The sequence below is a fragment of the Pangasianodon hypophthalmus genome, chromosome 18, assembly GCF_027358585.1.
Source record: "Pangasianodon hypophthalmus isolate fPanHyp1 chromosome 18, fPanHyp1.pri, whole genome shotgun sequence".
Classification (NCBI taxonomy): domain Eukaryota; kingdom Metazoa; phylum Chordata; class Actinopteri; order Siluriformes; family Pangasiidae; genus Pangasianodon; species Pangasianodon hypophthalmus.
In genome coordinates this window covers 15,734,894-15,761,159 of record NC_069727.1, presented here as the reverse complement: position 1 = coordinate 15,761,159, position 26,266 = coordinate 15,734,894, and the positions used below count along the sequence as shown (strand labels likewise).

Genomic DNA, 26,266 nt, shown 5'->3' with positions numbered 1-26,266 from the left:
TTCTCTTATACATGTATAATTTTTTATTGATGTAAAGATGTATAATCTTGTTCACTGAAAGAACTCAAGCATCAAAGTAAATATTCCATGAGCCACTAATTTCCAAGTGTTAAATCCAATATATTGTTTCTCTGTCCAGTTCAAAATGTTTAAAGCATAAGCTATGAAATGAAGAGCAAAGACACAGTTATTTCTGTTCAAAGTTAGTAAACTGAAATGACCAAAAGTTTAGTGACGGCATAAACCAACTAATGAAGTGACAGACAAAAGATACAGAACAGCAGCCAAATGCAATAAATTCTGAAAGGAAAATTGCCAGAAAGAATAAGATGAGAAAACAAAGCAAAATGTTTGGAGTGAGTGAGTGAGTGAGTGTTATGATTATACAGCATATCTTCAGTTTTCTATCCAGGAGGGCATTTACCAGTCAATAAATAGGCTATATTTGAATTGTTTTTAAATATACTTATGTGAAGTTCATATATCTTTGTGACAAATACACAGTCATATCCAATACATTTATGGCAAAAGCCAAAGGTCAGACATGCAGCATAAATATTTAAACAATTTCTCTTCACATTCTCCAGCAATGATGAATACTAGAAAAGAATAACATGTTTGGCTCTTCTTGTGGAGTACAAAAAAAATTAAATGAAAAAAAAAGTTCAACATATTCATGATAAACTTTACTAGCTAGGATATTCTTTCATTTCTATCTATATCTCTATTGTGTACAGTATCTCAGTGACTTTTGTGCTGTATACTGCTATACCTTCTATGCATACTGAAAGAGCAAGCCTTCTGCATATTTGAAAGGCTCAGAGTGAGAGCTGAGGTGAAGAATAAGTGAGCTGCTAATCATCGCCGCCTGGTGGACGCAGCAACACCAGCACCCATTCGGTTCATGGTTTTGCTCATATGTGGGAAGTGCACACTGGGAGTTCTGGAGGTGGGGCCATAGAGGCCCAGGTTGCGGGCAGCCATGGATTTGCGGGGTACTTTGACGCAGGGGAAAGGGGAAAAAATCTGCTGTGGTTTGGGAAGAATCTCTGGAGTAGAGGCTACAGAGGAGCTCTGCCTGAGAGAGCAGGCTGTGCTCTCTGAGCTGGAAGAGTCGTGGCGGGTGGAGCACGCCACTGCTGAGACATATGGCTGTGCATTTGGTTTGGGTTGTGGCAGTGGATTATTTCCCATCTCTGGCTCTGGATTTAGAGAAGGTGTTTCTGGATCGTTCAACTCTGAAGGAGCTTTTGCTGATGAATCCAGATCTAGAGTGGATAGCTGCTGTTCTACCTCCTTTATCTCCTGACTGCAGCCAGCATTCTGAAGCTGGGGCTCTGAGTCTCCCTCCTCGACAATCCCTTGCACTGGCTCCTGCAATGGCACATCTGCTTTCTCCTGGCTTTCACTGTTATCTTTCCTCTCCTTCTCTTGATCTTCCTCTTCCTTCATCTTCTCCTCTCCCTCTTCTCTCTTTGGTTTGTGCTCAGGACTGTTGTTATCCTCTAGCTCCACTGAGTCATCAAAACCAAGCTGGGCCCGGGCCCGTGCCAGGTTCCTGCGATGAGCACAAACATGGGCACGCCAGGGGGACTGAAGACTGTGATCCTGGGTGGGAGTGGATTGGGCTTGGGGAAGTGACCCTGTGGGGCCTTTGAGACCCTGGGCCATTCCATTTCTGCAAGGATGCTGAGCAGCTATGGCCTTCTTTCCCAGGAGAAGATGATTGACCACAGGTGAAGAGTGGATTTGGGAGGCAAAGATGCCAGTGGCTGGACATTTATCTACAACAAATCAAAATATACACTGATGACAATCAGTATTATAGTTACTGCCCTAGTTCAAAGCAGTCCCACTGGCCAAATCAACACAGCTCGTTGAAATCAAGAGATTAGAAGATTTGATGCAGTTGCATGATTCATAGAAATTAAAGTGCACCAAATTAAAGCAGTAGCAAGTTCTCTCAGTCGTGAAAATGTTACCTAAAATGGAAAGAGGAAGAGCCACAACACCAAGCATTAAAACACCCAGATTAAGCAAACAAACCACCTCTCATCTACCTCAGTCCCAGCACTGTATACCAGACCAACAATATGGCCAATAAATTACTATAGCAGCCCTCTACCAGAGTAGTCCCAAAACAAAAACCCAAGTAGTCAGTACCAGTGTCAAGGCTCGCATTGGCTTTACTGGGCTGATGAGGAGCAACAGGTTCAGCTTCCACTGGCAGTCCTGAGAAGAACATGTGATGAAACCTAGTTCTGAAAAGGAGCTGGTCAATGTGTCTGTCTTTCTCTAGTCTAGATGGGCTATAAACTCAAATATATGGTGTAAAGGAGAGATCCTGACTAAAAGGTTCATAACAAATTTCAGTGAAGAGGTTGACACAGAAGTGAAAGAGACTCCAAAAAGGTTTGAGGAAAAAGGTTTGAGCTAGCTAACTTGCACTGCACCATATTTTGCTCAGGTTTACTGCATATCCATGTGTTTTTGAAACCACAGTTTTGTTATAGCTTTGAGTTAGAAGTAGGTATCCTAGATGCCTTCACTTCCAAATAACTTTTTCTGTGATTATTACCTGGCTAATGATCTCAAGATAACAACAGCCTGCATATTTTAATGCATTTCGTACTGCTTGCCTTTTCACTGCGATGATCTTACTATCTATATCAAAAAGGTGTCCTTTTGGTACTGGACTCAAATCCAGATATGAAGTGTATTTGATGATGTTTCAAGATGAAAAAGTACTTGAGTACTTGAGCCCATCCCTAAAACAAAAGCTGACTCTCGTCATATCTTACTTTGAGATCCTTCCTGCAGTGTTGTTTGACTAGCTACCTGTGTGAATGTAGAGCAGGTTGGCCTGCTGCTGCTGCCGTCTCTTGATGCGGTAGTACTGCTTAGTCAGCGCTCTGATGTCCGTGCTCATGCGCTCCATCATCATGCTGTTGATGGTGGCGTGGTGCTCCGCCCGGGCAGCCCCCACCGCCCCGGGGCTCAGCTCGGCCATACTGCTGCAGGGAGAGCTCTGCTCACCTCGCTGCTCTGGAAGGAGGACAACAGATGGACACAAAAGAAAGACACATTTTCAGACATCAAGACATGTATGATAGTTACCTATCGTTAACTCATTTTTATTTTTTATATGACAGTGATATCAGAGCCCTAAGCATTAACAGAGGCCTAATACTGATCCAGTATAAGCCTTTTTTCACATTAATAATTGCAAAAGCTGTATAAAAAGTGTTGCTGTGTGGCCATTAAAATGGGAAACGATGTTTCAATTTAAGCTAATAACAACTTTGCATTAAAAAAGAAAATTATTCTTGCAGCATCATGTTTTTTTTTAAAAGAAAGAGTCACAGCATATATATCCTAAACACAGAATTGACCCTGTTGTCAAATACAATCCATATTAGCTCAGTAATAATAATAAGTACTGGATTAGTGCACAACATCCTTTGCTATTGCCACTTCTGCAGGAATGGTGTGAGAGTGATAGATATAGCAGGGAAGAGTAACATGCCATGTGTGGTGGATTGGAAGAGAACACAAACTCGTCCAACTCCATGAAGAAGAGCAACCGGTAATGCTGCTGTTTTACCTTTTAAGTGCTTTTGGTATCTCTGAATCTCAGGGGCCAGGAGCCCCCCTAATGGTCCCAGGCATCCCAGAGCAGTGACTATAGAGTCCTCATCATCCATGTCTCCATCATCATCACTCTCCCATCCATGGAGCCCTTGGCTACAATTAAGAAAATTATAACTCGGTATGACATTTATTCATTGTGGCAGGAATTTATTGTAAGAACAAAAAAACAAAGCTAAACCAATTACAATAAATGCAGAAGGATATTACAGACATCATTTTTCAGTTTGGTCTTGCTGGTTACCTCTCTTTACTTAAACATGTTCAAATACATTTTTACTACACATATAGACACATTTATCTATAGTATGTAGGAGGTATATATTTATATTTACAAGCCCATTACGCAGTATACTCACACCATCACATGCACGTTAAAGTACAAAATACAATCCTCTTACTGATAACACTAACTCATTTACAGAGCAACACAGTGTAATTTAAGCAGGGTTTCTTGGGATACACACCTGCCAATGGCCTTGACTGCAGCAGGGAATGGAGTGATATTGTAAGTGTACTTCTCCCTCAGCTCAGCCAGCTGGGGAAAAGGGAAGGTGGCCATGGAGTATACCGTCTGTTAGAGAAAACACACACACACACACACACACACACACACACACACACACACACACACGACTGGTTTTCCCAGACTGCCACATATATACCATTATCACCGGCAGAGCTGTGACTCAACCAGCTGTTTCTCTCCTACATGGTTAACAAAATGTGCTGTCAAAAGACTGTAATCATCCATATTGCCTGCATTGCATGTAACAGTTTGTATTTAATTCAATTTAGTAAGGGGGAGCTCAGCTCCACCAAAATAAGCCTGCACTCATTATTGCAAAAGTAATAATTTAGCATTCTATTATTAATAATGACATCACCAGGATACTGACGATGAATGAATGGTCGAATATTCCTACCCCTCAGGGCTTGATTCATTTTAATTTTAATTTTTAACTATGGCAGGTCATTCATCCCAAATTTGTAAAAATTTCTCTAGGGAAATGAAGCTCATTCTCTTCTGACTGTATGTAAGTTAAAAAAAAAAACGTGTCTCTTAGGAGCCTTTATCTGTACCATTGTACACATTCCTGTTGCATTTTGGAGTTAATTTTCTAAACCTGTATGTTCTATTACAAAATGTTAATTCAGAAACATGTGTCACTACAAGCCAATCTCACACATCACACTCACATACAGAATTGTTTTCAAGAACAGGTATGTGAATTGTAAGTGTACATGTCTTCTTGCTAATGTACCTGCAATGTAAATGTAAATGTAATTGAGTGCTGGTGTTAGTGGCACTCTCACCTGCATGAGTTCATTGGAGTCAATCAAGTTGTCCTCCAGCATCTCTTGAGTCAGACATCCCATCGTGCTGTAGAATTCATCTGCAGTCTGGCACTCTTCAATCCTCCTGACAGACAGAGGGAGAGATACATCACATAGTGACAAAGAAAAGACTTACATTCCACTACAGAGTACAACTGAACACTAAGAACCTGACCATTAATCACAATTTACAGCTGACTTTTTTTTTTTTGCATCCAATGATTAAAAACTCCTCTGGCTAACTCACTCTGCCAGTTTGGCCCAAATGGCTAAGGCAACACGCAGCAGCACTTCTGATCCCTCGAAGAAAACCGAGTCCCAGATCTTCAGCACGGTGTGGTGAGGCAGGCAGGTGGCAAACATGGTGAGAAACCACTGCATGGTGAACACGTTGGTGAGTGGAGGCTCGTAGCTTCCTGCAACAACACAGCATACATCATGAGCACACATCATAGAGAAATCAGCTAGTTGTTCCTCAATGCCATATATTAGAAACACACTTGTACAAATAAGCAAATGTTTTCATGTGTTGCTAATATTATTTATTCTTTTTAAATTTCAATGATAAAATTATTTACTCATGGTTTGTGATAATAATACTATCCTATAAGTAGGAGCCTGCTGGTGTCCCTCACCTCCTCCTGTCCGATTGGCTACTTTCTGTAAGTGGTGAAGGTGTTGAGAGAGCTCTGGAAGCTTAAGCCTGAGCAGATCCCTGAATACAGCCATGTCCACAGACAGAGCACGCAGGTTGTTGGCAAAGTAGCTCTCAGGAAGCACCTTATCAATTAGATAAATCATCACCTGAAAGAGCACAGAATAAATATCATTATAATCATTTCAGTATTCAGGGTAATGTGTGTGCTTTGCAATAACTAGACAGCTGATTGAATAAATTAAATAAAGCAAGAGTACCTCAACCATAATAATAACAAACATAGTTTACTGTCAGGGAAAAGTATATATATATATAAATAACAGATTTATCATGAGGTTTAATGCCCAGAATCTATTTAAACATTTTTAAGCGGGTATTTTTTTTAGCAACTCCAACACTGGCCTAATCCAAAATGGCTTCTTTTTCCACTAAATGTACTCAAAACTTAGGCCATAATACAGTGGTGTTGTGGAACCTACATAGTGCACTATATGCCAAACAGAAATTATTTGGGATTCATGGGGCAAGCAGGCATACATATTGCTTCACTAAGTGATAGTCATAGGGCTGTATTCAGAACTGAGTTATGTATGCATAGTGAGGAGTTAATAATGTAACTGTGTACACTGGTAGTCAGACCTCAGATGTAACTACAGACTTACGCAATACTCAGACAGTTATACACAAGTTGTGTGAGCAGGGTGGAGTGTGCACATGCATAAGCTGATCCCGAATAAGGAGAACTTTCCCTGCGCAAATACTGGTGTACCTTTTAAACTGACCACTCACTGACTCTGAGTGTGTCCCATAGTATGGACTTCTGCTAACATTATCTGACCATGTGTGCACTCAACATTTTACCAAGATTTACCAAGTATGGGCACCCTTACTTTTTGGGTGTTTGGGTATGATCGTCGCTATTACTGCAGTCAACAAACTCTATGTGTTTCATGCTTTGAAGATAAGAAGCAACAGCACCAAGACATGAATTCACATTTTAATGTAAATTAAGCACTAAACTTTCTACTGTGTCAGGCCAACTAGCATCCATTTGTGAATTTCAAGTAATCTTTTAGCAGCCATTTAGTTGGTTTCATAACGAGGACTTAACTATCTGACGAGCACTACTCACACCAATCACTCACACAAAGTGAAAGACATTAAGGCAAACCTTTAACGCGTCGCCTTCATTGCCTTCTGTGACCTCAAGGATCAGGGCAGCCAGCACGTTGAAGCCCTGGCAGTAACCTACAGTCTTGTTCCAGCGGGCATAAGCCAATAGCACCCGCTTCAGTACCACACGGTCCTGCTCGGCCTCCTGGCCACAGTAAGAACTGCAGCCTGTTCTGTGCAGGTCCTGCAGGAGACAATGGAAACACACGATAGTTCACACATCACTGAGCACATGGGAATATTTTTGCACGTGCAGTGTAGTTGTGAAGACACATGGGCCTATTTACATCACATGCGATAGTGGAAAATATAAGAAAATACAGTAATATATTCAAGAGGGACAAGAAAATGCACACCAAGAGAAAAAAAGGCAGAGAGACAATGAGTATGGACTTTGCCCTATTATGAACTACGAGCATATGATGATTCATTGAGCCTTTGCCGGCAGAGGTGGGAAGGAGCGCACAAATGGCGCCTTTGTTCCATTATGCACTTAGAGCTGACGTGCTACACAGAGCAAACATCCTGCTGGGCCATCTGACATTTAATCAGAGAGATTACACTTTCTACCATTAAATATCTCTGGCAAAGGACATCCGCTTGCTGCTTTTAGCTGTGTGTGTGGCTATCTCGATGCAGATACAGTTACCGTCATCTCATATTACTGCACTCTGAAAGGTGGAAATGAATGTCTTCACAAATGAATCATGCCACTGATATAGTCTTAAAATATATTTCCTCCTGCAAATAATATCATACATATGTATGAAAGCTGGAGAATTGCCTTGCAAATGTCGTGCTGGTCTATCTGAACAAACAGTAACACGATCATGAACTATAGCAATGCTTACAGCTAGAACACTGACTCGTCATTAAAATATCTATATGTAATCATTACTTTCACTATCTGGATCCCCAGAGAGTCATCATCTGGATTGCTGCGGTCGTTGAACGCGAATCTCATGGTCTTCTCCCAGTCTATGGAGATGCTGTGGAGGTACTGATCAGCTAAAGTTAACCATACCTTAAAAAAAAAAAAAAAAAAACATAGATTAGATATTTACATCAATGAAAAGTATTATTGTGATTAAATGAAATGTGTGTTTGATATACAGTGCAGTCTGTAGGTAATTTAACTGTGAACATTACTGGTGGCTTGGCCCTGTACTGAGAAGGATTAGAAGATAAAGTGAGGAACTACATAGAAATCTTGGATTATACATATCCCTACTTATACATATTTTCAAGAAGCACAATTAGATTAACATATTAATTACTGAAACTGTGTTTTTTTTTGTTATTATACATTGGATGGCAGTGAAGTCTGTGGCTTACGGTGAGTATTTTCTCTGTTGATTCTAACAGGCCTGCAAAACTGACCACAGGCATACCCTGTGTCAACCTAATCTCTATCCAAGGAAGACTGAAAACTCACTGATATAAGTTATATATGATAGCCTATGCCAGTTTTTGGCAATAAACAACTAAAATACATGATTAAAAAAATGCAAATTCAAAACTACTTCTATTACACTACACTATTACACTATAACAATAAAGGTTTCAGTGAGACACAGCGATGAGTGAATATCCTAAAAAAATCTGTTATTAAATAGTTTTATTGACCGTCGGAACAATATATTAAAAAAAAAAAAAAACTAATTCCAATTGCTTAAAATGTTACTTAGACTATAAACATACTCATTACATGCTAACTGCACTTCAATTTCTGTTTACTCGTACTCTGCACAATGACAAAGTTGAATCTAATCTAATCTAATATGTATGTTTTGAGCAAACATACATACAGGTATGTTACAGGTATGTTTTAGTAGTACGTTTTTGGTTAATGTCCTGCTGTAAGGCAAAATTGTTTACTTTTCCAAAATACAGTTAATCTCAAATACTGAGTGATGAAGTCATGAGAACAAAAATTGTCCAATTTACTTACAAATTGCACTGCACATGCAAAGATCAAGAGATGCAGACATACCCTCTTCCTCCACTCTTTGGGAATTCCAGTTGGGAGCCTAGCCACTGCCTTGAGGGCATCGTACCACTACCAAACACAGAATACTGAACACTAAGTGTCAAATAATATGCAAAATATAATATTATAAGGCAATATAAAAACACTCTTTGTGTAGTGTCTGCCAAATCAAAATATGCAGGGACAAAAACCATACAGATGTACAGAAAAGACTGAAGTCACTCACCTGTTGAAAGCCATTTTTGCCAAGAGATGGCTCTAGAGTAAACTTCAACCTGGTATCCACTCCTATAGGGAACAAGGATTACCAAAGGGTTAATCTGAAAGTCTATTAAAGAAAGTGGGGAAAAAAGAAAAAGAAAACCACAACAGAAAATATAAGTTGTCTTATGTGAGCTGACTGTAGCTGAGTTCAAAAACAGTAGCATATACATGCACACTATTTTCAATTTGATCCTGCTGATTGATACACTTTTTTCTTAGCGTTTTTCTAGAGCTAAAGCAAAGAAAACAATATTTGAACAGCCAAATTCTAGGTATTCTTGCAAACAAAATAGCTCACAGCTGCATTGCAAAAAAAATACCCTACATAAAAAAACAGACATTTAAAACAGTAAAAGAAACTCCACAAAAATATCTGTACACCTGGTTCCAAGAAGAGTCATTTAGGAAATTTGAGATATCGACCATTGATACTCCTTTGTACAGAAGATCAGAGTTTCTGTGAGTCTTATCCATTCTGCTGAAGGATTTAATCACGGGTCATCAGGTCTTACACAAACTTGTGGAGTCTGTGTCAGCCCAAGTGCACAATTTCATTATTAGGCACACACTGTCACCACTGTGTGTGTCGGCATAAGGATCTGAGCAACATTGACAAGGGCCAAATTGTGATGGCTAGACGAGTGGGTCAAAGCATCTCCAAAACAGCAGGTCTTGTGGGGTGTTCCTGGTATACAGTGGTTAGCACCTACCAAAAGGGGTCGAAGGAAGGACAATCAGTGAACTAGGGACAGGGTCATGGCCACCCAAGACTCATTGATGTGCGCGGGAAGCAAAGGCTAGCCTGTCTGGTCCGATCTCACAGAAGAGCTATTGTAGCACCAATTGCTGAAAAAGTTAATGCTGGCTATGATAGAAAAGTGTCAGAACACACAGTGCATCACAGAATGCTGTGTATGGGGCTGCGTATGGAGCCGTAGACCAGACAGAGTGCCCATGCTGACTCCTGTCCTCTGCTGAAAGCTCCTACAGTGGGCACGTGAGCATCAGAACAGAACCATGGAGCAATGGTAGAAGGTGGCCTGGTCTGATGAATCATGCTTTCTTTTACATCATGTGGACTGCTGGGTGCGTGTGTCACTTGCCTGGGAAAGAGATGGCACCAGGATGGTCAATGTTCTGGGCAATGGGCAATGTTCTGCTGGGAAACTTTGGGTCCTGGCATTCATGTGTTTACCCCATTGATACGTACCACCTACCTAAACATTGTTGCAGACCAAGTACACTCCTTCATGGCAACGGTATTCCCTAATGGCAGTGGCCTCTTTCAGCAGGATAATGCGCCCTGCCACACCGCAAAAAAATTGTTCAGGAATGGTTTGAGGAACATGACAAAGAGTTCAAGGTGTTGACTTGGCCTCCAAATTCTCCAGATCTCAATCTGATTGTGCTGGACAAATAAGTCCGATCCATGGAGGCCCCACCTTACAACCTACAGGATCTGCTGCTAACGTCTTGGTGCCAGATACACAGCACACCTTCAGAGGTCTTATGGAGTCCATGCTTCGACGGTCAGAGCTGTTTTGGTGACACAACGGGACCTACATATATATATATATATATATATATATATATATATATATATATATAAAGTTTTCAGAGATTTGATGAGATTTTGATGTCCTCCCAATTAGTTTAGGCTACATTTATTTTTTAAATCTGCAATTTCTCTTCACTAATGTAATCATATAAAGGACAGAGACACCTGTTAGAGAGCAACACGGCTTTAAACTGAACAAATGATGAACGAAGTTGTCGTAATGTACGTTTTAGTCAACAAACCACTATGTAAATATAATCACAATCAGACAGACACGTAACAAAACTACACGTATATATAAAAAGAACATGCAACAATTAGGCCTACTTTAGCAGCAATCGCAGCTTTAGCGACGAAAGACACTTCGATGCTAAAGCTACGGGGAAACCCGGAAGTGGCGGTAGTAATGGCTGCTGTCCGGGTCGCTGTGGTGCTGATATTTTAATATTCCTCCTCATTTAGGTACAAAAGCGACGCCAGATTTGTGATTTAGACAACATAATATTTCAGGTTACATCCTTTAATATTTTTACTTGCATTGAAAGGTACCTAATAATGAACGGTCGTTATCAACCCAAGCTAAATCTTTCACAAGCAGGGTATAATATAGAAACGACAACAACAACAACAACAACAACAACACAATAGCACATAATGTCCTAATGACACGACGCTTCTTTCTTTTAAAAGGCTTTCATCTGTAACACAAACCTTCTCTTGTCTCTGTCATGGCCTCCTGCTATGAGATAAGCAACACCAAACCAAACCAAACCAAACAGCGACCATTTGTTTACATTTCGACCACCTCTCTGTCCTCACGGTGCGTTCAAGTGCTCCGGGGAAATTAGTATTTACGAGTTGGCAAGTCGTAATTATGACGTCAGACGCGTTCAAGTCACTTTGTTTGCAGCAAGATGAAGAAGGTTGAACCTTATCTTAATTAACTACAAAAATACAACAAGGTTTTTTTTTAATCTACTTCTAGAAAATGAAGAACAAAGAATCAGGTGTGTTTATGTTTTTCATCAATTTATGAAGCCACTTTATGGTTACACAATAATTATATCATGTTTGTACAATGCTCTCATACACTGTGCAGGAAATTAGCTTGTTTTATTGTAAATAAAAAAGCCTGACAGAGACATGTCACTGCTAAATCCCCATTCAATTTCAACTAATTTACCCTCAGCTCCAGATGTTGCATCCACTGACTCCATCATTCTTACAGACACAAAACCCTGACTCGGAAACTCAGAGCTCAGAGCAAATCCCACTCATAATTACAACTTTGTGGTGCGTTCAACTCATAAATACGATCTTTCCGACATGACTTGAACGCACAGCCAGTCCTAGTTACAGGAGGATTAGCATTAGCCGACACCATCTTCTCTGAACACTCCTACTTCCCCTGGTGGAAAGAAATCGGCTAAAAATTAAACACTATAAAAATGCAGACATATAAAAACATGCTACAGGTTTGCACGCTAAACGCTATATTCATTTCTATTAAAATATAACGGGATAACACAAGTAATGAGAACATCCTTCAACAACCACAAACTAGTAGAAACATATGCTGTTATAGTGTTAACATAAGACCAACAACTCATCCTGCTTTACAAAGACAATCAATGAACCTACTGCAACACATTTCAGCCCAACAACTCAAAAAGTTTATGTATAACTCATGGACCTGTAGACAAAAAAGTGCATTATGCTTAATTATACCACAGTATAATTATACTTATACTATTAATATAATTATATTTAATTATACCACAGTGCTGTTAAATTCTCAAATCTGATTAGTCAGAAGGTGCTGATTAATTTTCTATAACAGCAGCTCTGACGGTAGCATTGGCTGTAATTCAAATCACAGATTTACTTTATATTAACGCCTAGTTCTACTAAGTTATCATTTCTATATTAACAACTTAAACAGTGACTTGTATGGTGAACACGCTTCATAATATTAGCCTAGATTAAAAAGCATGTGGTCTCGGAAAGAAAAACGCAGGCCTATAATCGTTGATATTGTGAAACTCTCTGTAAGGAGATGTTTATTTTGCATAGTCTCAGGTATCAGCGATTTGTAACAGTAAGGTTTCTGCCACTGGAAAGTCTTCAGGACTGAGGAGTGTGCGTCTGCCTGATTCTCAGTGACATTTTTTAACAAAGCAAGAGAGAGAATAAAAGAAGCTGGTGAGGGAACACCTGTTTATAGCTGTAAGCAGCTGTTTCTGTTAATTAAACCCATGTAAGTAACAGGAAGTAGCTTGTCTTGCAGACATTCACTGGTAACAAACGCTTAAAAAGTAAGACGTGTCCTTCATTAATAATTTTGTTTTTAAATGCAGTTGTTGGTTGTGTGTGCTGTGGTGTAAGGGGAATAAAACACTTTAGTATGTGCTGTTATTGGAAAATAATCAACTTCAAGGTGATAACAGGGCATTACACCATCCTGCTGTTGATTTTTTTTTTTCAATAACAGGATGCACCTTCATTTTTTATTCATGACATAAAAACTTTCCAACTAACCCATTTTTTTTTGGTTTTGCTTCATGAACTGGGAGCCACGATGTTAAGTAGAGATGTAATGCAAACTCAGCTATAGGGCCAACACTCGGCATCCTAAAAGATTGGCATAAATCATATCAAGCTTGACTTACACCATGCAGAGTTACTGAGGAATGTCAGCTTACTTAGGTTTTTGTGCTTTTTGACTGGGTTTGAAAAAAAAACAGTTTTCATATTTCTAAGAGACGAATCCAAACTTGTTTTCCAGTGCAAAAGTAAAGAAGCAACTTTTAAAAAACAAAATGCCTAAGCTGAATGACTACATTTGATGCACATCACCACCACCACTACTACTACTACCACTACTACTACTACTACTAATAATAATAATAATAATAATAATAATAACAATAATAATAACAACAACAACAACATTAACAGCAACAACAATATTAATAATAATAATAATAATAATAATAATAATAATTATTATTATTATTATTATTATTATTATAAAACAGCAGCAACAACAACAACAACAACAACAACAATAATAATAATGTGAAGCATGCTAGTGCACGCGCTGGGACGCATCACCTGGCTCGAGCGTGCAGAGGAGGCGCGGGGCGCTGCGGGAAATGCCGTTGCGTTTCTTGAGCACATTGCTGATGATGCCTCCGACTCCGCTGGCCGAGTTCTGCTGCTGCCGCTTTAAACACACCCTGGACCGTTTAGAGGCGACCAACCTGTCCTGCTTCATTTGCGGAGGAGAAAATGATCACTAAGCGAAAACACACCCAACGTTTGGCACGCGCCCTTTTCCGCCCTTTGGATTTCTTTTGTTTCTCATGTGATCAAATAATATGTTCACGCAGCCGCTGCGTAATGGAAGATCCGATGGCGAGCTAATCCATCCATCCATCCATCCATCCGGTGAGGTCTCAGCCCGTTGCGCTGCTCATTCAAACCCTCGATCATCCCTTATCCTCCATCATCAACAACATCCATCCGAATTCACACCCTGAGTCGGGAAATTCGCCGGAAATGGTTTTGTAAAGGAGGCCGCGCGCTGATTTGAGAACAAGGTGCTTCGGGGGCCGTGCACGCGCATGGGCTGTGGTGCGCGTTCACACGCACGACGCAGGGGAGGAGGCGGAATGGGGTAAAAATAGCGCCGTGGCCAGAGGACACGATACTCAAAAAGGTAGGCATACACAGCAGATAAGCAGATGAGTAAGCACGAAGCAAAACATTTCCATTTCTATAAGTACTTCTGGACACATATTAACACCGTGGTGTTGAATTCCACACTGTGCAGTGACGCAAACCAAAATTTCCTGTAGGCTATTCACAGTATGAAGTCTTCTCCTACAGTCTTAACTAAGATATGCAACAGAAAGATTATGTACATATGGAACACTGGATGATGTATTCCTAATAATTGTAAATCCTGTAAAAATAAAATAAATGGAAATTTTAAAATTCAGTAACTGCTTTATCCTGTCAGAGTCACGTGGATCTGGAGCCCATCCCAGGAACACTGGGCACAAAGGTAGTAATGAGACGCAAGTCCATTGCAGGGCACCATGCACACACACACACACACACACATTAACACATTCGTTCACACCTAGGGGTGATTTAGCATATACACCGATCAGCCATAATATCAAAACCACCTGCCTAATATTGTGTAGCTCTCCCTTGTGTCACCAAAACAGCTCTGACCTCTCAAGGTGTGCTGTGGTATCTGGCACCAAGACATCAGCAGTAGATCCTTTAAGTCCTGTAGGTTGAGATGTAGGTCTTCCATGGAACTTGGAACTCAGACTTGTTTGTCCAGCACATCCCACAGATGCTCAATCGGATTGAGATCTGGGGAATTTGGAGGCCAAGTCAACACCTTGAACCCTTTGTCATGTTCCTCAAACCAATCCTGAACAGTTTTTTACAGTGTGGCAGGGCGCATTATCCTGCTGAAAGACACCACTGCCATTAGGGAACACCTTTGCCATGAAGGGGTGTACTTGGTCTGCAACAATGTTTAGGTAAGTGGTATGTGTCAAAGTAACAGCTACATGAATGCCAGGACCCAAAGTTTCCCAGCAGAACATTGCCCAGAGCATCACACTGCCTCTGCCAGCTTGCCTTCTTCCCACAGTTCATCCTGGTGCCATCTCTCCCCCAGGTAAGCAACACACACACACACCCAGCCATCCACCTTCTGTAAAAGAATGCGTGATTCATCAGACCAGGCCACCTTGTTCCATTGCTCCGTGGTCCAGTTCTGATGCTCACGTGCCCATTGTAGGCGCTTTCGGCAGTGGACAGGGTCAGCATGGGCATTCTGACCGGGCTGCAGCTACGCAGCTCCGTACACAGCATACTGCGATGCACTGTGTGTTCTGACACCTTTCTATCATAGCCAGCATTAACTTCTTCAGCAATCTGTGCTACCTTAGCTCTGTGGGATCGGACCAGACAGGCTAGCCTTCGCTCCCCATGCTTATCAATGAGCCTTGGGCACCCACAACCCTGTCAATGTAAAATCCACCTACTGGCATGATTTTGAGAGGTGGGAAGAAACCAGAGAACCCAAAGGAAACCCACAGACATGGGATTAGCATAGACAGAAACTCCACACAGACAATAACTTGAGCTTAAGATCAAACCGGGGACCCTGGAGCTGTGAGACAGCAACTCAGCCTGCTGCACCAACATGCAACCCAAACTGAAAACTATATAATAAAATTACACATACACAGAGTTGCCAGTCTATTACATACATTTTCAACCTTCACACAAATTGCACATTCCAACACAAGTCACACATCACCAGATAAACTCTACAGTAGCATGACAAATTAGAGGAAAATACTGATGGCCCTGTCATGCTGTGTGGGGCATGCTTTCCCGGCATGGTGTAGGACATTCTGTTAGTAGAAAATAAGCAACTTTGAGGTGGTACAACCCCATCGTGTTTTATTCTTTACTAATTTTATTTAAACGGGAAAATAAGACACAAAATTATTTATTCAACCTGTTATTTAGACACAGCTGTAAGCAAACAATTCAATAATCATGCACAACTATACTATACCTGATTGGTTCTCATGCTGCATGTGGATAAAATGAAGAAAAAAAAACAATGAAGTTAACAATTTAGCATTAACTGTTGTGGTGTTTCCATAACATAGTTCCATTACAAAATTGGAATGCCTAATGTACTAAATGTAGTTGATCTCCTACCATGCACTAAATAGAGAGTACTTTAGGTTTTAACCATTCACAAATAAACACTTTAAAAATCCATTAGAGACTTTAAATGTGCCGCTTTGTGCCAATTTCCTGCTCATTCATTCACTTGCAGCCTGTGAGGGACAAAATGCCCCTGTGTTTAGAATTCATTGCCAGAGCCTGTGTGTCCTAAATGACCAATAGGTCAGAAAATAATAATAATAATAATAGCATTTTAAGCTTTTACATGGACTGCTACTAAAGAAAAATCATATTTTCCTTCAAATTATCAACAAGACCAAAAAAATGCAGCAGGCGAAGAAACATGCATGCTAACTGTTTTTATGGATTAAAAAAAGACTTGGGTTTAAAGAAAATTTCATCAACAATAAATGTAAGGAGCATTAATGTAAGCAACACTTCTAATTTGCTAAAAGAAAAGTTTCACTACTGTATTTAACATGCTCTCGTTAACTACCCCTCACAACTTGCAATCCCGGTCCTGATGTGGGGGTAAAAAGAGGGTTTAACAAACCCTGAACTTTAACTAGAACTCTGAATTGATTTAACTTGACACAACATATCCTGAGTTATCGGTTAGATTGTAATTTCTGTGATCGAGGTTAATCAAATCTGAGCATGCTGAAACATAAAAAGCCCTCATCAGTGGAGCATTGATAAGTGGTTTTATGATGGCACGCAAGACAAAAAGAGTGTTTAATCACAACTAGAGCTGACTGAATATGCAGATTATGGAGATATCTTGAAGATATTTTTATATTTTTGTGAAAAAGTTGGAGTGAAAAGGAAATGCTGAGCAAGTGAATGTACAAGCTTAGAAAATTGTATAAAGCTCAATTTATTCATTCAGCATTTACTAGATAATAAGCTCCAAATTAATGCTCAATAGTTTGGTAGTAGTATTTTCCCTTAATTCGACATTTAATAGTTTGAGCTGTCTGGGTTTCCAAAATAGAATTTAGATTCATTCAGTGATACAAGCAAATTAAAACAGTAAATAAAAATAAGCCAAAGATATTTTTGCTTATAGAGACACCAGTTCCTTAAATGGAACCTACACTAATTGGCCAAAAGTTTGCAGACAGCTGACCATCACATTCATATTTGCTTTTTGAACATTCCATTTCAGATGTATTCCCCCTTTGCTGTTGTAATAAGCTCCACTCTCCTAGGAAGGCTTTCCACTAGATTTTGGAGCGTGGCTGTGGGGATTTGCCAATTCAGCCACAAGAGCATTAGTGAGATCAGGCGCTGATGTTGGGTGAGAAGGTCTGGGGTAAGGGTTCTGTGCAGGCCACTCGAGTTCCTCCACACCAACCTTGGCAAACATGGAGCTTGGTTTGTGCACAGGGGCATTGTCGTGCTAGAACTGGTTTGGACCTCTTAGTTCCGGTGAAGGAAAAATTGTAATGCTACAGCACACAGAGACATTCTATGTAATTGTGTGCTTCCAACTTTGTTGCAACAGTTTGGATAAAACCCAGATATGGGAGTGATGGTCAGGTGTCCACAAACTTTTGGCCATATAGTGTAATTTCAGGACTGGGTTTATTTTAGCTTCACCCTGTTGCCAACAGCAATAAGGCAGAGGCAGTGAGTATCCTTTAACTAATGGCATTGTCAGGGATGAATACAGGACACAGGTGTCTACAAAAAGATTTGATATACAGTTGATATAAAAAGTCTACACACCCCTGTTAAAATGGCAAGTTTTTTGATGAAAAAATGAAACCAAGAAAAATCATGTCAGAACTTTTCCCACACTCAGTGTGAAATTACAACATATAAAAGTTTAGTGAAAAACAATCAGAAGCATTTTAGGGAAAAATAGGAAAAATAAAGAAGTTAAAATAACCTGGTTGCATGAGTGTGCACACCCTTTTATAACTGGGGATGAGACTGTGTTCAGAATGAAGCAATCACATTCAATCTCATATTCAAAAGTAATTATCATACAGCTGTGATCAATGAAATTATTCTGATTAACCCCAAATAAAGACCAGCTGTTTCTTCTTGGTTTCATCTGACTGCTGAAGCCATGGTCTGCAAAGAGCTTACAAAACCTTTAGAGGGTCTCAGTGTCGAAAAGAATCGATAAGGAGACAGGTACAAAAAAAATTCCAAAACATCAGATGTACCGTGGAACATGTGATGGCCATCATCAACAAGTGGAGAAAATGGAGCACCACAGTGACATCACCAAAAACAGGACGTCCCTCCAAAATTTATAAAAGGACAAAACAAAAACTTACCAGGGAGGCTGCCAAAAGACCAACGGCAACATTAAAGGAGCTGCAGGAATATCTGACAAGTACTGATTACTCTCTGCATGTGACAACAATCTCTCATATTCTTCACATGTCTGGGCTATGGGGTAGGGTGGCTAGAGAGAAATTCTTTCTCACAAAAAACATCCAAGCCCAACTAAATCACCCCCAAACCATGTGCAAAATGTGTTATGGTCTGATGAGAACAATTCCAAAAGGTATGTTTGGTGCAAAAAAAAAAAAAAAAAAAAAAAAAAGCATATCACTAAAAGAACACCATCCCCACAGTGAAGCATGGTGGTGGCAGCATCATGCTTTAGGGCTGCTTTTCTTCAGCCAGAACTGAGGCTTTTATCAAGGTGGAGGGAATCATGAATTGCTACAAATACCAGGTCATTTTAGTGTAAAACCTTCAGGTGTCTGCTAGGAAGCTGAAGATGAAAAGGAATTTCACCTTTCAGCAGGCCAATGACCCAAAGCATACATCCAAATCAACAAAGGAATGGCTTAACCAAAAGAAGATCAATGTTTCTGAATGATCTAGCCAGAGTCCAGACCTGAATCCAACTAAAAATCTGTGGGGTATTTTTTTACTTCACAAAAACCTCCCATTTTAACAGGGTTGTGTAGACTTATTACATCCATTGTATCAACACTATAATCAACATTTAAAGGAAAAATCCATCCTGAAAACTGGCATATTAATTATAAATATCTTCAATAGCATCTAAGATTTATATTGTAATGAACATTTCACTTTGGCCTACATTACCCATAATACTGTTCGCCCGCCCACTGATAGCGGGGAACTCATCTCTACTTACAGAGAGTGATGCTGTAGCAGATTAATCCTTTAGTTTGTGTCCCCCTGTGACGTCAGAGTGGCACACAACTGCTAACGTCTCACAGGAATAACAAAAATACAGCATCAACCAATAAATAAGCACCAGAATCACTATGAACAAATATTTCAATATTTACATATTTAATGTGATTCAGGATGGAGCTTTCCTTTATTCTTTGGCCAACTGTTGAACTGAAGGGGTGCTGAGTTTAGCTGTTAGCTGCATCAGAGAGGAAAGAATTACTGTACACTTTTAACCTCTTCCTAGCTGCCTATCAATGAGTGACCTTCAGATGGATCATTAAAAGAGGAAAATGAGGCTAGCAATCAAATTATTTGAACACCAGTTACATGTGCCTAAAGTGAATGATGTCAGTTCACTGTTAAATGATGAACAAGAAAATAAAGTCTTTGCCATTTGTGTTTCAGGAAATAAATAAAATACTGAAACAAAATGGAATGTCTTTATTTGAAACATAAACTAGCTTTAGCCGCTTAATTTGAGAAATGCACCGTGTAGACTGCATATAATGATAACTCTCTGTGGTCAGGAAGTTGGGAGTATTCTTCCTCTGGTCCATGGTATGATATGACAGGATGTCTCTCTCTTCTCCTTGCGCCACATGTTTTTAGGTTGACCTTAACCGGCACACAGGCACTGGGCCCTGACCATGAGGATGTCAATCATCTCAACCCTGACTCTAGTCCTGCAATGTGTCAGGTTCAGGCTCTAGGGAGGCTTCATCAGAGAATGTAGACAGAACTCAATCTATCTCCAAGAAGGAGGCCTCCAAATTATACTGTATATATATATGTGAGGAAACCATTTATTTTATATTCAATTAAGTCAAATGAAACTTTGCAAAATGTGAACTCATAAATTATTGATAGTTCATGTGCCTTCAACCTTATTAATAACATGGGTGAGTTCACATATTTAATTGTCACCCAGCCTTATTAATTACATAGAGAAAAGAATAATTGCACTATTGTAAAATGAGGCTTTAAACTAGAAGCAAAAATATTATCATCTACATATTAATGCTGTGGAAAGATTTCCCATTCACATAATATCCTTCCTTTACATACTATAACTGGTGTTAAATTAGTAAATACCTGAAGCCTTTGCTTACATTCTTATTTAACTGGCACACCCACAATTCAGTGGAACTTTTTTTAAGAAAGAAGACGTGGCCAAACTGCAAAGCATATCTTGCGTTGACATAACTAAATGATTTCTGCACTTATTGATATATTCCATTCTCCAAGCTCAGCTGATTCAACTCATCAGCTAACCAACAAACATGAACTGGGTTAAACCGAGTGAGTTAGAGGAGGGAAAACATGTCAGGTCAGGGGTATCATATCACATGCAGGTCAGGGGTACTCCAGGACCTGGACTGAGAAACACTGAGCTACATCATATGTGGCTCATAAGTGGCAGAGCGGAATGTGTATAGTGAGTAGCAGATATTCAACTGGAACACATGGGCCATTGGCAGAGTAATACTGCTGTGCTACCTAGCTAGCAGAGTATGTTTACATTTTATTTACATTTATTCATTTGGCATTTTATGCAAATTGACCTAGGGTCTGATTTGTGGCTTTCTGGCTTCCCTATAAAGTAACAAAATAACATTATGTAGCAAATCTATTTTAATATAAAGTACTCTATTGCACCTCTCAAATCAGAGAATCGGTAAAGGCAAGTTGACAAGTTTGTGCTGAAAACTCAGGATGAAACAGAAAAAAAAAGAGAAAACACTCATTATGAATTACTTCTTTTCGGGGAGACAGCTTGCAGGCAGGCGGTGACAATGTCGCATTTCTTCTGCTGCTTGTGATGTAGTCGGTCCTTCCTTTTCAGCTGCCGTACCAGTTTAGCTGACTGAATTCCGATACGATAATTCACCTCCTGAATGATCCACTTCAGCTCCTCTGGATCTGAAAAGAGACGGCACACAAAGTCAGGGTCAAATCTGGGTCCAAAACTACAAACAAAGGTTCTTTCAGGTCTGAGATGAATGAGGATATTTTCATTCTTGGTTAACTGAAACAAAGATTACTCAAAGTTGCTTGTGTATGGTAAAGTTGTGTTGTTTCACAACAAGACAACAAGTGAACAGAACCTACATAGACCTACTGAAATTAAAGTAGCCATCAAATAATTTCCAGCACCTGGATATATCAGAATTACATTTTAAAGTACTTGTTTTTAAAAATAACTTACATGTTGGTAGCAGTCTATGGTCAAGTGACCTCATGTTAAATATATTTGATTGGATAAAGAAAAACATGAAGCATAATCAAGCTTAGACAGTGCAGTTCACAAAATATGTATTGAAGTGAATTTTAAATGTTATTTTTTTACGTAATTTAGTAAAAATCATTCTTTCACAAGCAGGGTTTTCTGGGCCTATGACTGACTCAAAAAGGAAATACTTCTGGATCAGCTCCTATACCTAAAACAGTGACTATACTACTCTCTCAGCAAAAGTGTTACCTCAGGAGCTCTTTGAATGTTTAACAGTCTGTGCTTACTAAAACGGTTCTACTTGGCACCTTTTCTGAAATGCAAACCCTCTACAGTATACGTTTAAGGGTTCCTCCATACAGACACATGCAGAAGAATGACTAAGGGTTCTAAGTTTGGCCTTTTTCTCCCCGAGTGTGTGCACTCTTAGGATAAAAGGTTCTTGAAGGGTTAATTAGATGGTTAGGGGTTCTTACTTTCTAAAATGGTCTACTTGGAACCCTAATCTGTAGGACTTACATAAAATCTTTGTGGAAGTATGCGAAGAATGCCTTAGTGTGCTAGATGAAACCTAAAGATACACTATATGGCCAAAAGTTTGTGGACACATGAACTTCACACCTATATGTGGTTCTTCCCCACACTACTGCCACAAAGTCGGAAGCATAGAGTTGTATAGGATGTCTTTGTCTGCTGTAGCATTACAGTCTCCCTTCACTGGAATTAAAAGGCCCAAACCTGTTCCAGCATGACAATGCCCCTGTACCCAAAGTGAGCTCCATGAAGACATGAAGACAACTCAAGTGTCCTGCATAGAGACCTAAACCCCATTGAACACCTTTGTGAAGAACTGGAACGCTGACTGCATCCCAGGCCCCTTCACCCAACATCAGCGCCTGACCTCACTAATGCTCTTGTGGCTGAATGAACACAAATCCCCACAGCCACGCTCCAAAATCTAGTGGAAAGCCTTCCCAGAAGAGTGGAGTAAACAGCAAAGGGGGACCAAATCTTGAATGAATAACAAGCACATACGGGTGTGATAGTCAGGTGTTCACATACTTTTGGCCATATAGTGTACAATAGTCATTTCTTTCAGAGAAAATCATTCTGATCTGTAGCATCTTAGAAAAAAAATCCTTAAGGGTTTTTTGGATAGTTTAAGGTTCCTAAAAAGGCTCTAAATGGAAAAATGCTCTGATCTAGCTCCCTAATGACTTGTTAGGTTTGTCCATCTGGGGTGTATAACTCTACAACAGAGGAGTTCACTTTAAATAGATTTCAAGGAAAACACATTTAGAGAACTAGAATAGTTGACCACCCCAAGAACCACTGAGGAACCTTTTTTTTTTCAAGTGTATGTGGTTTTCCATTTCAAAACTTGGAACAAGCCAGGTGGTAAAATATATCAGTTCAGCTTTGTAGAGGGGTTAGGGGAGTTACAGTCTTAAAATGAGAACCTCAATAACAAAGTCAATCACGTATACGCTAATGTACTTGCCCAGTAAAGCTCAATTCTGAAAAAAAGTTAAGAGCTTGCATCATAAACACTTAAGGGTTTGTTCCTTTGTATGCTAAAGCCTGAAGAGACACTGGTAGCAAACTAACATTAGGCTAATATTGGGCCAACACTGGCAAGGTGGAAAGTCTGTTGCCCTGTTGGTCCGATGGACAAAATTACCCTGTCCCAGTGTTGGTAACCAACCTTGGCCAAGTGTCAGTTTGTTACCTGGGTCTGTTGTAGATAGGGTCATTATGAAAAGTGCTTTGCCAGCACTGGGACAACGTTGGCCCAAGATGACACGGTTGTTATGAAAAGTGTTCCCTTGTTGACTCAACATGGAAACAACCTTGTATAGCGCTGGCCAATGAAAAAACAGCCACCCAAAATAGAAGTTGGGCCAATGTTGTAGGTAGGGTCGTTATGAAAAGCCAGCACTGGGGCAACGTTGGCCCAGGATGACAAGGTTGGTATGAAAGGTCCTCCGTTGTTTATATTGACCTAACATAGACACAACATTGTATAGCACTTGCCAATATAATAAACAGCCACCCAATATGGGCATTGGGCCAATGTCATTTTGCTACCTGGGTCTGTTGTAGGTAGGGTCATTATCAAAAGCCAGCACTGGGACAACACTGGTCCAAGATGACAAGGTTGTTATGAAAAGTCCTCCTTTGTTAATTTTGACTCAATGTGGACACAACTTCGTATAGCACTGGCCAATATTAAAAAACAGCCACCCAAAACAGACGTTGGGCCAATGTCAGTTTGCTACCTGGGTCTGCTGTAGGTAAGGTCATTATGAAAAGGACACCTTTGCGAGCACTGGGACAACGTTGGCCCAAGATGACAAGGTTGTAATGAAAAGTGCTCCTTTGTTAACACTGACTCAATGTGGACACAACTTTGTATAGCGCTGGCCAATATAATAAACAGCCACCCAATATGGGCATTGGGCCAATGTCAGTTTGCTGCCTGGACTGCGTTGCCCTATCAGAAAGGGTTTCAAGAAGAACTTGTTTAAGAAGCTAAGAAAAGAAAACTTCCAAAGAGGTTTTGAAAAACCTCTGTGTACAGTATAGAATATAGTATATACCATAATTTGTGATAGACAAAAGCCAGAAACAGACCTTTTTGGGAGAGATAATTCCTCTGGTGTCTCTTGGTGTGTTTTTCTTGTAGTTCCTGCAGAAAGCTGGAGGCTGTGTTGCTTCTGCCCAGAAACGCGTCTGATCCTGAGGCCTCAGTCGAGCTGTCCAGACTGTCTGCACTCCTGAGGCCCTTCCCGCTGCTGTACGTGTCATACAGCTCCACCAGGAGACAGTCCACGATGGATGACCGACACCCGGACCTGCCGTCGTCTCCATCAGCCCGCGTCCAGGCTTCATGGCACAGCGGCTCCAGGCAGACTGCCTTCACAGCCGCGTCAGAGAGCAGGCACCGTCTGGGTGGCCCACTTGCTCTGCTCGGGCTCTCTGAATGCGGCTGTAGATGGTGTGAACGCGCATTGTGGAATCCACCACGGTTTTCTGATGCGTTTTCGAAAACTCCGCTTTCCTCGTCGGACTCCAGTTCCGCGTCGCATATGTCCACTTCTCTCAGGTCGACTTCAGGAACTTTTACGCTTGACATTTTATGAAGCCAAGATAATCCAGATACTTGTATTTTCTTTTTTGTTTAGATCACAAGTATGAACTGGAAGCACGTGTGTAAACGGTGAGGTTATTTAATAAGTCTGAGAGAAGGAACCGGAGTTCCGGGTGCGTGCTGTTCCCGGAGCTCTAGGCTGTGTGACTGATCTCTTTCCAGAGCTCAGCTTTCCTTCCTGCAGAGCAGACTGCTGCACTCCTACACGTCTCCTACACGACTCCTACACGACTCCTGCAAGTCCTGCCTGCTTCCTAACTTCTCTCCCCCACACGGTTCCCAGCGGCAGGCGCGCGCCACTCAGGAGCACAGGTGCACGTAGCGCGAGACACCTACTCACTTCTACTGCAGTTTATTTTATTCCCAGACTGTGTGTGTAAAAGCAGGGCTGTGTACAAATGTGGAGAAAAATCTGGATAAATTACTTAACAGAAGGTCTGGACTATAGCTAATGCAGTGTAATGTATTTAAGGATGCATAGCAAAATTGTGAAAAAAATAAAATAAATATTATAATAATAATAATAATAATAATAATAATAATAATAAAATATAATAGCCTCTAATAAGAAATAAGTAGCTGTTTAAAGTAATGTTTGTCTATTTTTTTTATAAAACAAATGTTTGATTTTTGGCTTAACAGGTTTTACATGCACAGTAGTCTAACTTTGGTTTAACCTTTTTGATTTAACTTTGTTTTAAACTTTTTGATTTAACTTTGGTTAAACTGGGGTTTCCAGACTTCTTTTTGTCACCTGAACATCTTCAGCCTCATTTATTCACCTTATGTACCATGTAGACCCCTTGAGACTATGACTAAGTGAATCTTCTGTAAATGGCAGCACTTGTTTCTTAAAGCTGCTACTTTTCTGTTTGTGAAATATATTAACTCTATATAAGATTATATTATTAATATAATAATATGTGTGTGTTTATTTTGTCTTATGAATCTGTTGACAATGCCACAATGAAACCCTGAATTTAAACAATTTGAATATTTTTCCAAATTTCTTATTCTGGGAAAATTTTATACACAAATACATAAAGAGTACTTGAAAGTGAAACCTGGGTTTTGTGTATTTCATAATGAGTTTCTTTCTTATACAAAAGACTTTAAGGTAATGAAAAATAAAAATGCAATAAAACTTTTTAGCATAATAGAAGGATATGATTTAGAAGGAAAAAAGCCCTAGCTCCTTAAATTAATTCATTCATTTATTAATTTTTTTTTCTGCCTTCCTATTCCCTGTTTATTTTTTTTTTTTCTTTGTTTGTCCTTTTATGCACCTGATCCCACCGTTCTATTATAAAGAATGTACTGTTGTTCCCAAAAAAAAAAAGTATGTG

At 39.9% G+C, this 26,266-nt stretch overlaps 1 protein-coding gene across 5 annotated transcripts; it reads right to left on the bottom strand.

Moving 5' to 3' along the window:
* On the bottom strand, window positions 1-25,264 carry tbc1d30 (TBC1 domain family, member 30). Of its 5 annotated transcripts, XM_053241866.1 has the most exons (14): window positions 24,404-25,264; window positions 21,295-21,459; window positions 9,034-9,095; window positions 8,811-8,876; window positions 7,716-7,841; window positions 6,816-7,001; window positions 5,622-5,790; window positions 5,234-5,402; window positions 4,966-5,071; window positions 4,116-4,222; window positions 3,605-3,744; window positions 2,839-3,045; window positions 2,164-2,232; window positions 1-1,784 (listed from the first exon to the last, which is right to left on the bottom strand). In XM_053241866.1, the coding sequence occupies exons 1-14, from the start codon at window positions 24,903-24,905 to the stop codon at window positions 859-861; spliced, it is 3,000 nt and encodes a 999-aa protein (XP_053097841.1). In that variant the 5' UTR covers window positions 24,906-25,264; the 3' UTR covers window positions 1-858. The 5 variants fall into 5 exon arrangements, with proteins under 5 accessions (XP_053097841.1, XP_053097842.1, XP_053097843.1 ...); XM_053241867.1 differs by lacking the exon at window positions 2,164-2,232 and having other exon boundaries at window positions 24,404-25,260; XM_053241868.1 differs by lacking the exons at window positions 21,295-21,459; window positions 24,404-25,264 and adding an exon at window positions 13,744-14,241.
* Between the last annotated feature and the right edge of the window lie 1,002 nt (window positions 25,265-26,266).